The 22,905-nt window shown below is 35.8% G+C and overlaps 1 protein-coding gene across 11 annotated transcripts in view; it reads right to left on the bottom strand.

The window, feature by feature from the left end:
- The window catches only part of CCDC88A (coiled-coil domain containing 88A), an 85,796-nt gene that overhangs the window by 41,450 nt on the left and 21,441 nt on the right, over nt 1-22,905 (bottom strand). For all 11 annotated transcript variants that reach the window (XM_072857536.1, XM_072857538.1, XM_072857537.1 and 8 more), the window contains 10 exons: nt 20,193-20,262; nt 15,549-15,607; nt 14,671-14,754; nt 13,973-14,113; nt 12,664-12,833; nt 8,692-8,773; nt 7,856-8,014; nt 4,057-4,203; nt 2,904-3,048; nt 1,922-2,106 (listed from right to left, as the gene is read on the bottom strand). In XM_072857536.1, the coding sequence (XP_072713637.1) occupies nt 1,922-2,106; nt 2,904-3,048; nt 4,057-4,203; nt 7,856-8,014; nt 8,692-8,773; nt 12,664-12,833; nt 13,973-14,113; nt 14,671-14,754; nt 15,549-15,607; nt 20,193-20,262 (1,242 nt within the window). The remainder of the gene's footprint in view (nt 1-1,921; nt 2,107-2,903; nt 3,049-4,056; nt 4,204-7,855; nt 8,015-8,691; nt 8,774-12,663; nt 12,834-13,972; nt 14,114-14,670; nt 14,755-15,548; nt 15,608-20,192; nt 20,263-22,905) is intronic.

Genomic DNA, 22,905 nt, shown 5'->3' with positions numbered 1-22,905 from the left:
TTGGTCAGATTTTGTTAGGCTCTGGAAGTTTTCCCAAGCATCTTTTTTTCTTTTAAAATTCCATTTTAGTGAGATTTATACTGCTCCGCCAAGTCCCTTTTAGCTTACGAGAGCTGAATGTTGTTTGATCTTACTTAACTAGTTCAAGAGATACTTGGAATTAAATATACAGGTTCACTTTGTCAAATGGCTCCAACTCTCTTAACGTCGCCAGACAGTGAAAATAACCAAGTGTGATTTTTCTGTCACCTCTAAGTTATAATTATGTTACTTAGAAGCAACATACACATTGTATTTTTAAACAATCATCTGCTGGAAGGTTTATATTCTGTCAAGTCCACTGTCCACATTCCCCAATCCTAGACAAGTCCAGACATAACTCAGACCCCAGGCAGGGAGAATACCTTTAGAAACAAATAATCTGAATTATACATTAAATTGCTGCTAAATAATACTGAGAAATAAAATCACAAAAAGGTAGTAGAATGGAATTTGCTCCTCCGTGAACCAATTCATTGATCGTAAATATGCAAAAAGCATGGCATCAATTAGGTAAGTACCTGAATTAAATCTTTCTCTTAGGATGAGAATACTAATGTTTGACCAGTCTTTTGCTTCCCTCTTCCTCTCAAATTCAGATTTTCCTGGTCCCTTGCTTAGCAGACCAATGCACGTTTTACAGGGATATTGGCACTTTCACTGTTTTTTGCAAAGGAGAAGTAACTGGCTCAATCACCCCAGCAGGATAAATTTGGTCTGGGAACCAAATTTATCCATCGCCTGCCCAACTGGGCCCCGAGAGTGGAGTTCCTGTGGTCACTATCTCATATTTATAAAACTATATTCGAGGTTTGTTTTAAGAGAAAGCGTGTCCAGATAGAAGTAGACTATGTGTACAGAATTCATAACAGACACTTTGTTCAACTTCACACTTTTTGCTGAAGTGATCACTGTTCAGAACATTGTTTTTAGGGCCAAGTGAGAAAAAGGACACGTCGCCAGACATCCAAAGTGGTAAGAACAGTATCAGACAACCACAAGGACCTACTGTTGCTTGCTTCTTATACCTATTCCTTTCTTTTGTACCCTCCTACCTGTCTTTTTGGTACTGTACAGAACCTCAAAGCAGTGCGGGGGCTGCTGCAAAAAATACCATAATGTTAAGAAATCAGAAAAAGCATGGAAGTATGGAACACAGTAGGGATTTCTTTCAATTTATTTTTTTTAATTATCTCTTACCCACTCTTCTCTAAGAATAGTCTAACACCTGAAATAGCTGCTGAAGTAAAAGCTATTTCAGAAACTTTAGACATTTCACTCCACTCCACTGTATTTAGTCCCCAGTTCTTTTCAATTTTTATTCTCTATAAATATCACTGACTAAATTATTTGATATACATAATTTGGAGAGTAAAATATCGTAGATCAGCACAGATAAATCTGACAAACTCCTCTCATTCACTTGCTCATCAATTCCTTGGCCCATCTTCTCTTTCTCAGTTATGAATGAGGACACATGACCAAGTTTTCTGCTTAGACTTATCAGTCAGTCTTCACCTATGTACACATACTTTCCCCTGCTTAATAATTACAAAAATTAATGTTCAAGTATCATAAAACACTTTCATTACTTGTTATGTCCCCAATACGTTAATATTCTTTTCCCCTCACTGGCATAAGACCTTTCTGAATAAAACAGTCGCATTCTTACATCAATAAAAAAGCATAACTAAAAAAAGAGAAAAACCTCTCTGAGGGGGTTTTCTTTTTTTACCATAAACTTACAAACACCATAACACCATTTAGACCCTAGTAATACTTGACCCAAAATAACAGCAATCCATAAAATTACCCTTTAGAAAGAAAATGGCAAGCAACAGTAGGCAACTCATACACAATTCAAACATACACTGATGATTACCTTTTTGTTAAGTCTTTGGTTTTCCTTTTCCATTTTCAGAACCCTTGAACTACTGCCTTCTACAGAACCCACTGCACTTTGTAGTTCTTCCACTGTCTTCAGCAAACTTTGGTTTTCCATTTCCAGCTTCAGTAATCTGCTTGATGTCAGTTCATTTACTTCATGACCAAGTGATTTCTGTGGCACTGTAAGAGAAAAACACCATTTAAAAAAGGTTACTTATTACCCAGAGTTCTTGGACTTTACATTTTTAGGCTTAGGGGATTTAGAAGCCTTTGACGGTCCCCCAGTGCCTTCTTGGTGAATAGAGCTAGTCAGGATTAATGACCCATCCTCCCTACCCTACAGATAACCCTGCAAATGCATTAAAGGAAACGTTCTACTCATCCTACAGTTCCTCATCACAGTAGAGATTTGTTTCCTGCAACTGAGGATATATCTCTAAATTTCCACAAATCCTTTGTATAGGATCCAGTGTATGACCAAGCATGCTATATTGGAAAAATCAAAATTTTTTGCCACAGCTATCTCTGCAAACAATTACTCTGAGAAGCCTTAACGAATCTTTCTTAACCTTGAGAACAGTAAAGCAAGACGACTGATGACCTGCACTACAGAGTATAGAAGCTTGAATGGCAACACAATGTAACTCCAAGGTATTTATGGGTTTTACACCACTGTTTAACTGAACAAGAATCACAAGAACAGAGACTTTTCATGTAGCCTGTTATCTCCAAGGATACACAGGAATGAGTAAGGAAAAACAAAAAACAAAAAAACCCCCACCCCAAAAAACCACCAAAACCAAACCACAACAAAAGAAAACAAACAAACAAACAATAAATCCCCAAACTGTCACATCTCTCCAGAGGACAAAAGACTCTGTACTTTAGAAATAAGGACCTGTACTTTCCTAATGCTGTCTGGCCTCTCAGCTTTCAATTTTTCTGTTTTATCAGCTTGGAAGTATTACTATGTTTACCTTCAGAAAGTTCAGTAGTCCTATTTATCTGTTCAAGTTCCCAGCCAAGATGCAATGATTCATCCATACTTTGTTTCTGAGCCATTTCTAGAGTCATATTTTCCTCCATGAGTTCCTCAATCTTCTTTCTGTCCATATCACGCTCCTTAAAAATTATTTCATATGTAACATTAAAAAAAAATACGTCTCAACATGCACAAAATATTTTAGTATCTAATATGCCACAGAGAAATGCAAACTGCATTTTCTGATTTGCTAACACACAGTGAGACAGGGAGGAACAGACAAAAGAATGGAGAACTTAGAAGAGAAGTGCAACAACCAGTAAAGAAAATTATGCAGAGAAGAACCTCTTCTCATCATAACCTTTTTCAAAGTTCACTTCTCTCCGAATATCAGGAAAGAAAGCATACATAGTAAGCACAGCTTGGTAGCACACACAAAAAACAAACGGACAGAGAAACAAAATTTTACCTTCTCTAAACTGTCACAAGATTACTTTGATGCAAAAAGCTTGTAACAGGACTGGGTCCATGATGAGAGTGTCTCACCTGGCTCTTTATAAACCCCTCTCCCCAGACATGCTACTTAACAGGAATAAGTTGCAGCTGCAACTCTCAACATTTTGCAGAAAATGAAAGTAAACAGATGCTAATTATCTGTCACCCCTTACGGAAAACAAAAAAACCACCCAGGCAAATTATAACTTTATATTTTAGAATATTTCCTTTTTGGACAAGAACTAGTTAAAACCAGAAATTATTCTGGGAATATCCTTCTGATAAACATGTTACTACATTGCCAGAATTTGAAATATGAATAAACTCTAAGTATTTAAGTGACAACAGACTATCTTCACATAAAAAACCTGATCCTATCCTTCTTACTAACGAGTCTCTGTGTTTCTTATCACCGTATTTTAGCTATCCAATTAAACACCGTACTGCCTTTAGGAAGAGTAGTGCCTTTGCAATTTTTCCTTCCCTAGGCAGAACCAAAAGCTACTGTAGGAAACCATATCTGAAAAATGTAAGGAAATCGAGAAATACCTTCCTCCTCTCCCCCACTATTTTGACTGGAAGTTCTTTTATTGAAGATGGAAATGAAATTCAATGCATATCAGTTGTCTTTGTCATCCTCCATTTACACTTACCATCTCCATATCATGTAATTTCGCTTTTAATTGTAGATTCTCTTTTTCTAACTCATGTAATTTATCGGAACGGGCTCGGGTCCCCTCTAATTGATCTTCCAACATTGTCTTTGTTTCTAGCAACACTTGATTGTCTTCCTTTAACTCCTGCAAGAATTAAGCAACAAAAACACCCCTCACAACAAAAGTATTTTCTTATTCATACAAACTTTGATACACAGCATAACTAGTTTTAGAAACACTGCTCTAATGTGAAAACATCCATTTGGAAGCTGTAACAGACTTTTTATAAAAAACAAATTTACAGCAATTTCACATAACTAACGAAATTTTTATGAAAAGAAAATTTTACCTAACTTAAGAGAAATTAAATAGTACCTACACCATTAAGAATAAATAAGGTGTTCATAATTACAATCAAACCATAAATATCTCTGTGATTTGAGATGTGATCTGGAAAGATGTATTGCATGTATATAGACTACAGCTAAGCAAAAGGCTGACATCAAATAAAAGTTACAGATGTCAGGCTCAAAACAAACAAAAAGAAGTACTTCACACACCATGTAATTGAATTGTGAAGCTTATTGCTACATGATTGTGTAGATGAAAAGGCTTTACATGTGTTGAGAAGTTATCTAATTCATGCAAGAGAAGGCCAAAAAGCTCAAAAGTACCACCTCTAAGTATGATTTTCCTGAGCAGAGACTGCTGGAGGCTGGGAGAGCACAATAGGAAAGTGCTTGCCCTGTTCTTTTACTCTCCTCTAAGCATCTACCATTGGCCACTGTCAAAGCCTGGAGTGGATGTAGATGCTCCTTTCAGTCCATAATTTATCTTATTATCAGATTGAACTCCCTAATCTTTGGGTTGTAGGAAATGAACAAAACTTAAGAGAATAATTTTCTACAATCCATAATTAGGTTTACAGGTCATTGGGCAAACTTACTTAAGCCCAAAGTCCGGACATGATGCTGAAAATGCAACCACATTCTTAAAATACAGCCAGCCGTATTCAAAGGTCTTAAACAGCTTTAATTTATGTACACAGAGGATTTTTTTTTAATGGCATCTGATGAAAATAATAATATGTAAAAACATGTAATTGGCAATTTTACTCATATAAAACCAAAACTTTTCAAACTTCAGCATGCAGTCAGCTGCAAAATCTGAAAAAAGATCAGTGAATATCACATAAATATTTATCCTTCATACTCCTCCCTACACAAATATTAAGTTAACTTATAATTATTATTATTATGAAGCAAAACCAACTAATTAACATCTGTCTCTATTCAAGCATGCTCGAAAAATCAGATAGTTTACAAGCCATGAAACATGTAAACAAATTTTAGGGTTTTTACTAGTTTAAGCATTCTATGAAAGTGAAGTTTCCACTGTTTTCAAATCCTGTACGCTAATCTTTTCCTTTACCAATTTTTTTAACCATATGCTTTCAGTCCCTCTTATGACAGTAGTAGATATACACAGTTTATAAAGTAATTCATGCAAGATTATTTTCAAATAGCTCACATACAAAGGTTCTCTCGTACACAGGCAGGCTGATGATAATGCTCACCACTCACAGCACCCGATTTTCCAACAGACCCATGTTTGCTAACCTATTACATCATACATAGGTAACAGCCAACAGCTTTGAGGACATATGAGAACATAAATCACAGCACTGGACCTCTATCACTGAGCTCAAGTTGAATAGCAAGATCTTGTTTTATGTCAAACACTGAGAAAAGACCCAGAGTTGGAAAGTAGTTACCAGCCTCTGTTTTTAAGTGGCATGCGAAGGCAGCTTTGGAGCCTCCTCAAGAATGGGTGTTTCAATGACAGCTGTTAAGGTCTGTATTTAGTGTATCTGGAAAAAGTTTCTTCAAATTTCATCAGATTATTTCACATTACACAGTAAGATGATAAAATTAATTTCCACAAGCAAGGTTAACAACAAATCATCTAAAAAAAAAAAAAAAGTCTTGGGAACCATGACTTTAAATTTCAGAAATGCCTAAAGCCCTTTTAACGATGTTTTAATCTGCACCATGCACCTTATCTCTCACCAGTCTATTGTTCACTTTTTCTTTTTACACTGCAGTTCACTTGGAAAAACTATCCATCTCATTTTCCATTAAGAAGCTAATAACTCCCGTGTCAGTTGATATGCTTTATTTCTGACTACAGCTATTATTAGAAGTTTTGGATGAAGGATCTACGAATGAACATTAAAACGATTTGGTTTTTGCCTTGCAGTTTTTCCCCTCTTATCAACAGTAGCTTTTATCAGCAGTAGCTATTTTATGTTGTGACATATGAAGTATACACTCATTAAAAGGTTTTAACTTTTAAACATTCAAAGAAAGAACTCTCTTTCCAGAGGATGCCATCTCATTGGTCATTAGTATTATGACATTTTTCAGATGTGATAACTAGAATATTGGGGATATTGTATCATGTCTAGGCAGCAGTTCAGTGGGAAGAAAATCTGGAGGTTACCACAGATCAGTGTTGAGATGTTGCTTAGGAGTTACTGGGTTAGAAGGTGTAGAGAAAAGTAATCTTTCCACTGTATTCAGAACTCTATAATTAGAGTACAAGATCCAGTTTTAGGGACTCAATTTTAAGAAAGATATGAATTAAGACAGAACCCAGAGAACAGAAAAAACACGTTGTAAGGAAGAATACTGTGGAGCTGCACAGCACAAAGAGCTAGAAGAGAGGACACATGACGTGTCACAGTCTTCAGAGACGGAAAAGGCTGCCATGAAAGGCTGCGGACACTTCATCACTCGGGTCTTAAAGCACCAATTAATGCCAAGCATTCATCTGGAGTGGTATGGGTATATAAAAATACCTTTCTTAAAGCAGAAGGACTGAATGAGTTCCCGAGATCCCATCCAGGCCTGTGAATCCAAGAGGCCACATTAAATGAAGAAGTTACATAAAAATATTCTGTGTCATGGTTTAGCCTAGTATCATCTTGGTTTTGCTTTTGGGTCATTTTTACCCTAAAGAAAAGGCTTCATACCAGTATCTCAACAACTACATCTAGGCAACATAATATTTTTTCCAACAAGCATTCATTTTGAGTCCTCCCTGCTTTTCTAGGAGATTTTTTTTTTTTTAATGACCACCTTGAAAATTTCTTTAAAAACTTCCATTAGTTTTGACTCCCACAAGTAATTCTTTCTTTCACAAATTCTGCCACCTTGGCATTTGCCCAACAAATCTGCCATTTACAGACAGAATGATGGCCTAACAAAATCCTGCATGTAGATGATGTGTTTCCTAAACTTCTAATTCATGACAGAACTGTAAGTCTCTTGCCTGGTGTCAGTGCATCTTTTTTTAGTATATTTTATCCATGGAATGCCATCGTCCTATACTCATTTATGTGTATAGCCCCTATTCCCTCAACACTTTACTTAGAAAATGCCTTCTCTTCGGAGACCCACAAGAGGAGAAAGAAGTTACGTTTATAGCACTTTTTTAATTAATTCCTCCTTGAGTTTCTCAATACATAGTGTATATCCTAAAGAGAGGCTCCTACTGGTCTTGCTAGCTTAGAGCAATGGTGAATACTGCTGACTTCAAATGAAACTACATGGCATTAGACAAAGGGACTTTTACCTAAAAACTGTACTTTATCACAGAAGACTATCATATATCCCAGAGCAAGAAGCTGTAACACTGTTTTCATGTCCCAGTGTTTAAGTCATCAAAATAACTTTGAAAAAGCCACAGCAAACAAAAAGTGATGGTTAGTCAGTATTTTTTTTCCTTAGTATACCTCCACTCTAGCTTTGTAGAATTCAATATCATGCAGCCTCTCTTTATACCGGCTGACTTCACTTTCAAGCTTGTCGACTCGAATTGCCTTCTCACGAAGAGCATCTAATTCGTCTCTATATACTCTGGCAGAACGGGCATCTGAGAGTAAATTCATATTCTAGAAACCAAGAAAACACAGAAATTAAAGGCAAGAATACTGGACAGTACATGCTGAAGGATAACATAGCTGCTTCACTATTTAAATCAGCAGTAATGTAGATGAATATCAAATTAATTCTGAGAAAGGCAAAGAAAAAAAAAAAATATTAGAGGCTCAGTCCAGATGATGTATTTCCAGGAAAACTGCATGGGCCTTTTTTTAAGGAGAGGTATGTACACATTTGTAAATTTCAGAACAGCACGTTTCTTTTACAGGTAATATTCTCAAATGACCCTCAATAATTTTATACACTCATACCATAATAATAAATGAATCAGATGTTTTCCCTCATTATCAACACATAGACTCAAAGTATAAAGAAAACCAGCCAAATTTTGAGTGGATTCTTCTTGAGAAAAAATCAGTATATGTACACTCCTAGGATATGTTGGTGGTAAATTGCTTAAATGCAGAAACAAAATAAATTAGAGAAGAAATACTAACCTAACTCAGAATATTCTTCCAGCATACTAGACCAAATAAAGGAATAAATTATACCAGATCACATTCAGAGTGCAAAATAAAAAAAATGCATGAAAGCATACTTCTTAATTTTTTACAAAAAAAAATCATTCTGGTGGCAGCAATTTTTTTTGCCCACTATATTTTAAGCAATAGTTTTACAAAACGTATACCTCTTGCTGAAGTCTCTTTAGTTCAGCTTCCATCTGTTCAAGTTCTTGTTTACAGTCAAGCAACTGCTCAGTCTTTTCCTCACTTAAAAGAGAAAACATAAGACACAGTTAAATATGACTGCAAAACTTGATAATTATCATCTCATTTGAGAACAAAATACTGAGATTCCCGATACTTCCCTTATTTAACTCAGAATTTCACGGACATCAGAGTGTAACACTTAGGTATGCCATTATGCTTGAGATTCTTTAGGTTTTAGTCTATATCTAATCTTTTAAATTTGGTCAGATTTTTCATAGTCCTTTAAATTGCTGTTCCCTAAGATCTCCTACTTCTGCAGGGCAGAAAACATTAGGGTGCCATAAGGCATTTTTTTGTGATATAGGATAAGACATTTTTTTGGTTGAAAACCCCAGACAATACATGTGAATGTGTACCAGGAGATGCACATCCAAAAGTAAACTTAGAATAATTTCAAAATATACATTCAAAAGGCCCAAATATTTTCCAGGAGAACCAGACAAAGACCACTGAGATGCATCCTGTCACAGATCAGGTAAAGCCAATTTTAAAAGCACTTTTATTTTTCTGTAATTTTTCTTTCTCCTACAGAGAATAATTAAGGTTTTCAGGTGCCTTTACTCATTAAAAGAAGATACTGTTTAATAACCTTAACAATTTTATGAAATGCATAATGAATTTTAATTTTATGGAAACAACGCAGTGTCCGTTTTAGTCTATTCAGAAATTTGTAATAAAAACAATTTGACACAGAATACTACAATTCTTACTGGACTCATTAACTTCCAGCTAACACTTATTTCTCAATGCTCAAAAAATGAGTTCATTAAACAATGAGTAAGTGCAAGGGAAATACTTAATTCTCTCAAAGACACAGAATGCCTAATGTTCAAAATTCAATTGCACCTCAGAACAAACAGTAGTCACTGTTGAAAAGACCCGCCATATCCAATATTGGATACCCCTAAAAGATATAGTGCATATTCAAACATGTTACTATATTATTTAATATTTTGGAATACAAGTATGAAACAAAACTGAAGTAGAAAAGGGGGAAATAAGATAATTTAATGGACTGAAATGTATAATACAATCTAAAAGTGATCATACTAACAAAAAATATATTTGTTTTAAACAAAATTAGAACAGTTGTTTTTAAAAATGAGCCAGTCCCACAATGAATAATCTTTTTGCAACAACACATTGTTTCAAAAAGGTCCGACAGCCTACAAGTGTACAAGGGTTCATCTATGTATAGCTCACTGCAACATCACTGTCCACAGCCGGTATCAAAGCTTTCCCTCTACATGGGTGTTCAGAAACCATACAGAAATACAAATGTATTCTGTGTTATGTTAGATTACTGTAACTTTTCTATTAACATTCATATTCCTGAATATATTCAGGAATAATAATATTCCTGAATATTCCTGTTCTATTAACATTCATATTATTTTTCTACATAGAAACACACAGGACTTAATACAGAAAATTAGGTGTGCAATTTCCAGTTCTTGAGTTTCTGTATTACTAGCCTCAAATCGCTGTTTTGCGTCTAACTGTTGGTATATGGTGCTGCAAAGGAAAATAATCTTTACAGACCTTTTGTATGAAATTCTATTAGCTGCAGTGCACACTAAACCAGATATGAAGGTTCACTGCCAAAACCAGATTAGAAATAAATTTTAAGCTGAATATTTTCAACTCTGGAATGAATCTAATTTTAAATTTATCAAATACATGCAGCATTTAATACCAAATGCTACAGACTGAAGTTAATTTATCAAAGCCTAGTATTTTAAATATACTGCTACGCGTAAAGGAAATTTATTTACGAATTGAATTCAAATAGAGTGCAAAATGTGAAATGTTCCGAGCCATCACTGTTGCCCTAATTGCATGCTTCAGCTACAGACTAGAGAGGATTGTACTAAATTATACAGAACATACCAGTGTTCACTGTTTAGGCTATCTATTAACTGTCAATCAAACTAATAGCAGCAATTTTTTCACTAATTTTCTTGGTGCAGCTGTTTATAGAATATCCTGGGCGGGCTCATTTCAGTAGACACATAATAATACAGACATCAGAAAAAAAAGAGCCATATCTTTTTGTCCTCTATTCTTCATGAAGACCAAAATGTAGTGGGGGAAGGGCACCCTCTCAGTAAATCAACCAGATACTTAATTCAGCCAGCCAAAGATGATCTGATCAGCAGACTGGTAAGAGCAGACCAGCGAGCTGATAATTGTGACTTATGCTACCTGCAACTTTTAATTTAGTTTTACCTGTCTCCTCTCTCCACAAGATACGCTAGATTAAAAATCTTTATGCTGTTTCTAAACTATAGGCAAGTTACTACAGATATTGAATCTCTTGAGATTTAACATTTGTATTTTAAGTTCAAATTGCGCATACTTCACTCTGCTAAAACAACATTACACATTGCTATAGAGAGAAACAGATTCTGTACTGGCCTACGACTGTTCTCTTTAAATAACTCTTCACTACTGCTCAGGTTTGTTCCTAGACTATGAAGACAGGCTAAGTACCCACCGATACTTACTGAATCAGTTTTCTTCAAAAAATAGAAGGGATAAAAAAAGGTTTTCATTAGAATATGAAAACAAAACAAAGATCTTTGTTATAATGGGACTGATTTTTCACAGTGCTTGGATGAGGTGAAGGAGGGGAATATACCCCTTAGCTAAGGGGTCAGCATCAGGGGGAGAAGAGAGCGCTCCCTTAAGTGGATGAACGTGCCAAGCTGGAAACTGTAAGTAATCATAACTGACCCAAGCTGTAAAATTTACTCATTTTACAAACTACATTCTTCCTCGGACATAAATAACCACCCCCTGCCAGTAAACTCAAAGTCTGGTTCACTGCATCCAGGTTTGCAGTGGGTCAAGAGATTTAGTGGAGTTTGGTTTGCATAATTTTCTTTCTTTCATTTTTCTCTGTAGAGTGGCACAGCAGATAGAAGTGGAAGAGTATTGAAGCACACGAGCAAACAAGTGTTGTGCAGACAAGGAATTTTCTATACAGAAAGAAGCAAAGAGAGGGGGGACAGGAAATTATTCTAATGATAATTTTTTCCCTATCTGCAACAAATCAAAATGTTTCATAAACCATGAATGAACCATAGATGACTCTTTCTTACTATATTTACAACAAGAAACAAGTAACTTAATCATGCTGCCGATAAGGAATCACTACAGCACTATCTCCTTTTAAAAAGGACATTTTTGCCACTAATCCTTGAACGGTCAGGACACAGGTTTTACTTCCAGTCCCTACCTGCCTGCTCCATGCAACTGGTCTTGAGTGTGTCACCCCATAATCGTCTCAACTGCAAAGCTATTCTCTTAGAAACGTATATGTATACAGATATATTAAAACTGTAGTCAGACATTCATTAATGATAACGAGCAATAGAGGAAGCACAAAGAACTTGCCTCTGAAACAACAATATGGACACAATATGTGAAAGAAAAAGGCAATGCTGCATTAGATTAGCTGTGAGTATTTCTAAAAGACAAACAACTTACGTAGAGCAAAGAGCCCATTACTGTATTGTAACATGCTCAAGAGATTGCTCAAACATAGTTAGTTTTTCAGAAAGTTCAGAGTACAAAAGATACAAAGTTACCACAGCACCAATTCACTGATTTCAGTATGTTTATGGTTAAAACATCAATAGAATTCAGAATACAAATTAAGACAAACACAGATGAAAAGTTGTATTCGTTGCGCTGGTCCACAAATATGCTTATGTGCAAAAAAACATGCTTCCTGGGGTGCAATAACTAAAACCAGCATTTTAAAATGTAATTTAACATTTGAAAGAATGAAGAATTTGTCTATAGAGTACTACTATTGTGCGAAATCAACAGGATTTTACAACCCTACAATTCTCAACACACTTCTGCAATCTACGTGTACTCACAGCTCTTGCCTAAGCCTTCTTATCTTTGCTTTGGCATCTGCTAGCTCTACTGACAGGTGCTGTCTGCTTTCAGTGCGTTTCATGCCAGGAGATCCACAAGGTGATTGTGCTGCTGATGCGTGAGGTAGAAAACGGAGACAGTCCCGTTCTTCTGAGAGTTCTATGATAGTCTAAGGAATTAAAAAAAAGGGAGAGGGAGAGAACACAGAATTGTGTTCAGAGTACCATTTATGTGTCAGAAACTAATATCATTCACTGCCTTACTAAATCAAAGACTGAAGTGAAGCAAGTATAATGGAAAAGGTTTGCCATAAAAGAAGTTGGAAGCCCTACATACACCTCTATACCTAAAGCAAATAGTCACAGCTATTGAACAGTACCGTTTGGCTATTCTTAAACTACTCAAATTTAGACTTTTAAGTACAGAAAATTATCAGTGCTTAGAATGGACTGGGTAATGAAATAGCGTTAATTCCTTGCACAAGAGGATAAATACAAGTCTCTAAAGAAACTGGTGTTCTTCAGTGAGTAGCCGTATCCTTGCCAACTGAATAAAGCATCAGACCTATAGGAATACTCTTATTTCATCATATAAATAAAGGTGTTATCCTAATACGAAGATCTCTTGTGTTTTGAAGTTACTTTTCCTTTGCATTCCAAAAAGGATTACCGCACATCCTCTCCCCTCACAGTTAACGTTCTGTTTTACTCTTATCAAGGCTGTGAACTGGACAGACAGTTGCTGGCTGTCAAAGGAATATTTGGAATAATTGCAACATTAACATATCCACACCCTACTGAGGGGCAAATCTGGGACCACCAAGATGATTCGTAACTTGCAATTTTTATGAAATACATTTCTGTTTCTCGATTTTCACACAGTACAACGATTGTGCCTCATGATAAGCTTGTAAAACCTCCTCTCGTAGTATGAATTCTGCTCCAGTTCACTCAAAGCTGCACAACAGGATACAGTAATATAACAGGCATCTTTCAGTGACTGGCAACTTCAGCTGATACAGCTTTGCATTTTCTGTTTTCAACTAGGGATGAATGCTATTTAAAGTTGTTTCAGAATCTGCTTACATGAAAAAGACCATCTGCTATTATCTTTTCTAGTTTGTCACAGTATTCAACAACTACTATGCACACCATAACCACCTGAAACAAACTTTTTGGCCGTAAGGAATCCTTGTTTAAATATGCTAACAGAACATACATTAAACTATTAGTTATAAAAATGGTAAGCTGTATCATTTTCAAAAAATGATTTCTTGTATTTCTCTTAAGCAGCAAAACACATCCATACCTCTGAGTGCTCATCTCTTTCATCTATAAGTCTTTTTAAATGTAACGCCATATTTTTCAAGAGAGGTTCAACGTATTCTTGTGTCAGTACAATGACATCCATCCACTGCAGATCAAACACGTTTTCCTGATTATGGGTTACCTACACGGAATGAAATGGAAGAGGAAAAACATCCTCTTTAAATTCCAAGAGTAGAAAGGAAGCATAAGAAAATAAAGCTGAAACTCTACAGGTTAAATTCTCTAGAGAAGGTATGAAAAAAACATTTAAAATATTGTACGTTATGGAATAGTTTCTTATCTATCTGAAAGTAGTACCTTGTACTTCTGGCAAAATAAAAAGCAAGAGGTGGTTACGACATAATATATATTACATATCACATACATTGAATTTCAATTATATTTTATAAATTTACATATGAAAATTTCATTACACTAAATTTGCTGGTAATTCTAAGAAATTCCTAGAGCAACACACTCGCTCCCTGGTACTGCTTTAAAAATGTAATCCAAAGGAGCTTGATCATGAAATATTTTGTGAATCAAGTTTAAAAAATAAAGGCATTTTTTGCTTACTAAACGCACTAGATATACAAATCACATATTTGATTGACTTGCTTTTGAAGAAATGCAATTAATCTTCTTACAATACAATATTCCACCTCCAAAAAAATTAAAAGCACAAAAATAACAATATACCTCTTGAATATGGGCTGCAACAGCCGCTCTAGTGTCAAAATCCAGACCCTGGATTCTTTCAATAAATTCTTCTTTTTTCTGACACTAAAATAAAGATATTTTATATACACACATATATATAAAATCACAACTATTTTCATTCCTCCTTTATATTTCCAAGAGCTAAAAATGATAAAGCTGACATTACAACAATCACACTACTAAATTATTCAATAATTTTGTTGACCAATAAATACTAGGTTTATGCCACATTACAGTAATTATAACAACTTTCAACACTAATAAAATGATAAAGAAAAACCAGCTATTGAAATGGGGCAAGGAAGAAGTTTCTTAATAGCTACTTATTCAAATTTTATGATAGTGTGTTCCAGAGGTGTTTTTTCAGTGTCCTCCTCTAGTACTCAAGTTGCTTATTTAAGTTGTTAAGAACATACGACTGATCCTATTTTTTCAGTTTAATTAGCTGAATGGTACAAACTTTCCTCATAAGAACAGCAGTCCATCAAAAAAGTTTATTAAATACAGTAAAACAGTACAGTTAAACAGTTTCAGTACAATATAACAATAAGATAATTCTTCAGTACTTTACTATTTTCTTCCTTTCTTTACTGTATCAGGTGAATTAACAATATTAAAATTAATAAACTATTAGAAATCCTACATACACAGTTTGCTATATTCATGCAATAAAACATAAGAGGTGTACAGTTGTAGCCATTTTAACTGTAAGAATATCCAGATTTTCAAGGAATGCCATAGTACCACTAGAGGAAGGAAGGTCAAAGTTATATACAACCTCAGGTATTAAAAGAGTAAGGAAAGAGATCAGTAACACTTAAACCATTCCATACAGACGTAAACATAATTAAACTTACCTGAACCGCACAACCAAGTAAAAGCAGGAGGAGTTTTTTTACTTCTTCAGTACCTGGCTCTAAAAAGAAAACAAGAACAAAAAAATGGTAGGTGTAAAATGGTAATTTGAATTTCTTCCCCTACCCCTCATAAAACATCAGGCTTACTAATTATTTTCATATAATTTATGTTAATCAAGTTTAGAAAACAAACAGATGAAGAAACCCCCATCTTCCCAGCTTCCAACTTAGTCCTTTTTGCCATTTAACTGCCAACTTTCAGTGTTAACAAATAGCTTAACATCCATTATAGTTTCAAATTGAAAAAACATTGTTTCAGCCCTCCATGAAGCAAAACTTGAGTGACATTTTCAAAAGTGCTTTGGAGACCTATAATCGAATTTTCAACTGCAATTTCGGGTATCCCGAGATATTTACAGAAGTGCTTAAATTATTCGCCACCTCCAAGCTGCAAGAGTTAGGTGACAAGTTCATTTAAACTATTTTATAAAGCTGTATTAGATATTCATCTGTACATCTAAAAATCAAAATGTATTTCCAAAGCTGGCCTTAAGCATCTTAATCTCCTAAAGAAGCTTAAGTTGAAGAACTCTGTTTACAGATTAGTAAAGATGTATCTTACTTTTTACACTCAAAATGTCCCCGTCCTGCTACTAAATATATGCTATATCTAGAATATAAACGCCATAAAGCAAACGCTTTAAGGATGGCAAAATAGCTTAGGCTAGTTGGAATTAAACTCTATATGGTCATATACCATTTTGCTTTACTGAAACAGAGAACACTATCCATTGGGCTATCTAGGAATAAAAGGGTCCTAATAGCATCCTTTCTACAATATACTCTGGATTTCGGCCAATAGTTTATTTCATTGTTAGCTAACCAGACAAAAGCCATGCTTGTCAAACATAATAATGCCGGGTCTGGCTAGAAATCTGACCTTTATGCTGCAAAACTGTACTCTGCAACACAGCTGGTGTAACTACTACCGATACCAAGAGATTCGCTCTCAGTCCAAATAGCAAACAGTGAATGTCTAGCATGTACTGAGGTAGGCATAGTCATTCTTCAACCTGACCTAGGTTACTGAAGTCCCTTTTTTTAAAGGACTTGGTAATCACAGATGACCTCCAACGATCACGAGACGATTATAAGCATCTAAAAGAAAATTCAACCAGAACCTTCCTTCCAAAATGGCAGTCTGCAATCTTCTTCTACATTGGGCAACTAAGTCTATTTTGTATGAACCCTCACATAAGAAAGATGTAACCATTCACTTACAAGCACTTGAAAAATTGTCTTTTGATTTGACCCACTACAGTATTTTCTAAGTGAAATAAATGTAAAATCCTTCTCAAAATGTTACAGATATGAAGTATTCTTGATCAAAAGACAAAGTCAAAAAGAAATGAGGAAAAAACCTAAAAGGATACATAATTCTTAATTATTTTGACTAGCTTTCAGTAAAGAGTCAAGCCTGCTGCCATAAAGCAGAGATGAAAGACAGATGCTAAGCTTCTCCACCTTCCTCATGGCTTCAGGAGTTCTCTGTGCCTTATAATATTAAGTAGAGAGCCTCTTTCAACATTGATTCAACCTGCTTCTTTTAGAGGGAGATATGTATAATCCCAATGAACATGTAATGTTTAAATTTTTCAAGAGAGTTTTGTCAAGGAGATACATTACAAAGAACATGAACTCAAATGGGAGATCTTTAATCATTTATACAACTTGTATCCCAAAGACTCAGCTGTGAAGTCTTTTACATAGAAACAGAAACTGTCAATGAACATGTTTCATCAGAAGTAGCATACTTCAGCTAAAGAAGGGCAATTCCACCTGGCTGCCTGTCTTAATAAAGGTTAACCAGAATATTGTAATAGAAGGAATCCATCCCTTTTAACATCAACATTTCACATCCTACATTCATTTATCCTAATAAATTCATCACACTTTTTTTTTTTTTTTTGTAAAGCAATCCCTGAACTCCTCTTTGGACGTTCATTTGCACACTGCTTCAGCATCTCTTGACTTGGCTTTTAAAAGCCTACCTCAATGTTGTTTCCCTGTCTCTCCCCCACATTCCACGAAGGAACATGGCAAAATACTGAACAACCTCAGCTTCCCACTGCTACCAACCACCTTGTGTGTTTCTTCTTCCTTTTCCTGCATCACCAACACAGAAACAGAGCATTCCCTTCTACACACTCCAACTTGCTGCTTGAACTTTGTCCCTACCCTATCCTATCCTTTGATCTTCCCTGCACTCACTCTTACCCCTGACTTTCATATCCTCTGTAGCCTTCCATCCTCCCTGGCTTGCTCCCTCAGAAATATGAACTGGGTTTAGTCTTTCCTCTTCCCCCATTAAAGAACATTTGCCTCGTCATTATCTCCTTGTTCCTTTTCCTCTGTAATTTAACTTAACATTTACAATCACAGCCTGCAGCTCTTCTCCTCCAGTTTTCTCCTCAAACTGGCTTCCTGCCAATTAGCTCTACTGAAATGTTTCTTGATAAAGTATCTGATGACCTCTTTTTTTAACCAAAGCTCAAATCCAGCATTCTATCTGCATTTTCCTTGATTAGCCAACTGCCTCTGATACAGTCAAACACATTTTCTTCCTGAAATCTTATCTGCCCTTGCCTTCTGCAATTTGTCATCTTCTGGTATTTCTCTACTAATAATCCTTAAGTGCAAAGTAGCGCAAAGGGGAAAAACTGGGAGACATTCCAGTGAAAAAAAATCACAGCTACAGCCTCAGCTTTAGTGGACCAAATCCTAACCATTAACAGAGAACTGACTTTTACTATGGGGGCCTGCCTTGATGCAATCAGATTTACACAGCAAGTCTCTCAAAAGGTCACTGAGGTTTGATTTCTCTACACTTGCCCACGAAGGGAAAAAAGCTTAAAAATCCCAGTAGGGATGACACAGCAAGAGCAGTCCTAACTTTCAAAGGGGAAAGGTTCTGGATGGAACCCAAAAGAACAGGTCTATCTTCTGATTCAGGTCAAACTCCATGATGAACTCAGGCAGGAATCTGAAACATCTTCAAGACTATTGTCCATACACAACAAATTTTTAAATGTGGGCTATGCTACAGTGAAGTCTGTATTTTCTTCACAAATCCAGTAACGTCCCCACAGGAGAGCAATGCACACACCACCAGAAGGTTCCAGTTGCCAAACCACAAAAGCTACATAGACTTAGCTGAGGTCCCAAAACAGGAAGAAGCTTTCTTATTAATGACTAAAGCATAGGTTTTTATGTATACAACTGAATACTACATTATCCTTGTGGGTTTTTGTAGTGCATTTTTTATAAAATTTCATCTTATGCTACACAATATTGTTAAGACATATATTGTCTCAGTATCTTACAGAGAATAAAAACTGTCACTACAAAAACAATACTATGACCTGTTTTTTTTAATCTGTTTTTCCACTAAATCTGGTCTCTAGGCAAATCCATGGGGTCTTTTGAAAACCTTAAGAAAGTCTGGAATCAAAATATAAAAGCACTATGGATTCTATTCTTTTGGAAAAGAAGAGACCACATTCACACTTCTTGGTGCATATGATAGATTTAGCATCTACACATATAGAAACTTAAAAGGCTGTGACCTCAGAAGCAAAAGCAGCAATATTCAAGAGCAGAAAGTAAAAATCAAAAAAATTAAATCAAGATACCTACATAAATGGGATATATGCAGATGGGATATGGAAAGTATCAACATTATGAACCCTGGAATTGAAAAGTGAGGTAACACAGATGGTTCTTCTTGCTCATGAGAAAAATCTTGTCTCACATACACAGAAGCATGGCATATAAGACATCTTAAATAAATAAAAAAAGCCAGGGGAAGCTACACAGCCTGTTAGAGTAGTTCCTAACCTCTCTGCTGAGGTGCTAGAACATCAGAAGTAGAACACCTGGGACACATTAGACCCAAGTAAATAAATTCTGCCCAATCCATAGTGGCTCCATGCAGGCCAGGTGTGTCTGCTCCGTGCTTCTGGAATTGAGAGCATGGTGCAGAGATTCCCAAGTGGCTGTGGATAGTCAGCTGGGTCCACACAGGCTAATTTTCTTGGTCTGAAAATTGCAACTCTCAGAGCTGGAAGCAGAGAAGGTGGGAGCATGGAAAAGACAGCGTCAGTTCAGGGGAGAAAGCAAGAAGGTAACTGCAATATTTTTCAGGTAACGATGCAAGAGAAGCAGGAGAGTTTTGGGGAAGGAAAAACAAGGATCAGGAGTTGGATCAAGTGAGACGCACTGAACTGCCAATTTTCTCAGGGGCAGCTTAGGTAAAGAAAGTTGAAAGCATAGTAGCTGGGAATACATGAAACTTATACTTTGCCATATCAGTGGCTCATTGGTTTCTAGGAAATGCACTTTGTTTCAGTATAAATCCTAAGGACAGCCAGTGCTGAGGTTTGGACAGAACACATTTTTGTAAAGTGTGGACCTTTGGTGTGAACAAAGAAAACGTTACTCATCATTATTAAACCACTTATTTGCTAAAAGTATTTACACAATCTTCTCTTGAAAGGCTCAACCCTGTATGAATTTTATTTCCAGTGAAGTAATACAAATTATTACACCGATATAAATTTTCATCTTAGTTAAAAATAAACTTACCAGAAAAAGGATTTTTGCCAATTATTAATACATTTGGCAAAGACATCATGATCAACTGCTGCAAATTCTCCTATAAAAGTAAATTAAAATATTATTTAAATCATATGTATTGCACTAAAGCAAACATCAAATACTAACCACCACTAAAGAGAAATTAGTATGACATAAGTAGTTTAAAAATTTTCAGGTCTTAATACATACATGTTCAGTACTTAATTATTTGGACTCTAATTTAAAAAATCTTACAAGTATGAATTACTTCTACAAAAGCCTTCTTTTATTGGTTTGCAAGATCATCTCAACATAGTAAAATCCTCTCGTGGCAATGAGCTGGCTTATGGATCTTAAGCCAACTAGATCCTGTGTCCCAGAATGCAGCAAAACTCCTTTAAATTATTAGTGTTCATGTTTCTCTGACTAGCTTATTGATAGATGCTTATTTTATTTCCTCTAAGTTGCATTTATACTACAAAAGATCAATTTCCTCTATTGCAAGTCCATAGTCTCGGTGGCCTCGCCAAATCATGGATGTGAAAATTACAGGGTTTTTACTGCAGTTATGCTGGGCCAATCCTGAATATAAAGGTACAAAATCCTATTTGCATGATCAGGCGGAGTTTTATTTGGTAAGTCCCACACACTCAAGTAGCAGCTTTGCTTATCTATTCTATAGATTGTATCAATGGATAGTTTCTGTCAGCCATTAATGGCTGTAATCAGGTCAAATCCCCAGTCTAGACAGAGCCTAATTCTTCTGAGGCAGAATAGTCTTTCTCCTGTTCCCAGATGTTTATTCACAGCAGATGCCATCCTATCAGCAGCTCTGAAGTCATGTTTTTTGTTTTTCCACAGTGACAGATTCATTAATACATAAAATGTTCATACTCAAAAGCAATGTATTCCAGAACCATCACCGCTTTACATCCAAAAGGCACATATTAGGTGTCATATTGTAAGCCAAAAACATAACATAAAAGTCAACTAATTTTATGTCAAATTTGAAAAATGACAATATTACTTGAAACACACCTGTGGAAATTATTAGCTATAGCTATACTTGAAAGTTCTCACCAGTTAATACAGGACATGAAAAACTATCTGAATTGATTAATGCTAGACCGAAAAAATATGTACCCTCATTGCACATGCCTAAGACAAATTATAAGGAGGGAGAAAACACCTTTGCCCTACTCAAATATCATTAATTTCAACCAACCATGACTCTTGTACTTCTGAGTTCTTGATAAAAACAATTTCCAAATTAAAAGAAAAAGATATGAAGTGCACCACAGGGAGTTTTAAATCAATAAAGAACAGATAAAATATAAGGAATTCAAAGAGTATTTATAGCTACTACAAAAGAAAAATCACATACTTTAAAAAGTGGGAGCTTGGTGGCTTTTTTGTTTGTTTATTTGTAATAGCTCAAATAATTCCGTGATGCTACTGTAAAGCTTTTCTTACTGTGAAGCAGAGTACAAGCAGGGGTAACCAAGAAATGTGTCCTCTATGGACTAATGACATTATCACCTCTTTTCTTACAACACCTCTACCTTGCATCAAAGATGTCTACCACCTTTTCTGTCACATGGTGTTAATTTCATCAGTAAGCTCGGTGCAACTGCTCTCAATTTGTGTTTACTTTTGAAATGACTGCTTCTATTAGAAACCTGAAACTGGAACCTGTGTCCCAAAATTCACGCATTTCTTTTAACTGTTGTTTAACCTGCAAAAATAAACTAAGCCTACTTACAAAATTCTGCCTTGCCTGTACAGACTTTCAGAGTTCATTAGCATTTATTTTATTAAAGACTCACACATCTTCTGTCAGATGAGGCTGACTGAGACCCATGGGAGTCATGGAAGCTCACTGTATTTAACCTCCCAAGCCCACCAAAACTTATAGGGGAATCAGTTCTCCTGAATCAGCTGGTGAGAACCACATTTTTATGCTGCCAGGAAATGTACCGGCTCAAAAGACTGGTTTGGGACCTAGGAAGAGTTTGGTGATGCTGTAAGGAAGTAAAGCAGCTTCATTGGAAAAAGACAACACAACTGTAATTACACAGAAGAACAAAGATGATGCACGAACCAAAAAACTTGTATAATCCAACATACAATTTTAATTTTGAATGTTATATTCTATCAGCGCAGATTTTTTGACAAGTACATCTACAACACCAATGCAATTATTCGCTAAACTGAGAGAATATTTTCCACAGATGTTATAAAAACACATGGAATAAACTAGCACGGACAAGCTCACAATAAAAAGTTAAGAGTTAGGGTAATGTAATGCTAAAAATTAAAAATCCCCATATCCATTAATATCTTATTCCTACTGTAATATTCCAGACATTAATCTCATACATCAATACAGTGATTATTTTCCATGTTCCATTACTCTCCGATCTCAGGCATCCCATTCGGAACATATGCCAAGCATGGTGCCTGTACAGAGAGCTGCCTGAAACACTCAGGTGTGAGGGCTCACGCCTCTGCCAAGGTGTACCCCAGGCTACAAGAGGCCTCTCAGATGGATTCCGAGGCACCCGTCAAGCACTAGCTTTTCTGCCTTGGGGAATTTCACAGGTGACAGGAACTAAACTGACCCCTTCTTGAAACTGAGTTTGCTATGCTGCCTTGCTAAGCCACGCACAGGCTGTGGGAAAACACCAGCTGCCAGGCTGCCCTAAGTTTGAGAGGAAACAAA

The sequence above is a fragment of the Ciconia boyciana genome, chromosome 3 (assembly GCF_034638445.1).
Source record: "Ciconia boyciana chromosome 3, ASM3463844v1, whole genome shotgun sequence".
Lineage (NCBI taxonomy): Eukaryota > Metazoa > Chordata > Aves > Ciconiiformes > Ciconiidae > Ciconia > Ciconia boyciana.
Note: the sequence above shows the minus strand (reverse complement) of the source record. Positions and strands in the feature narration are given on the sequence as shown.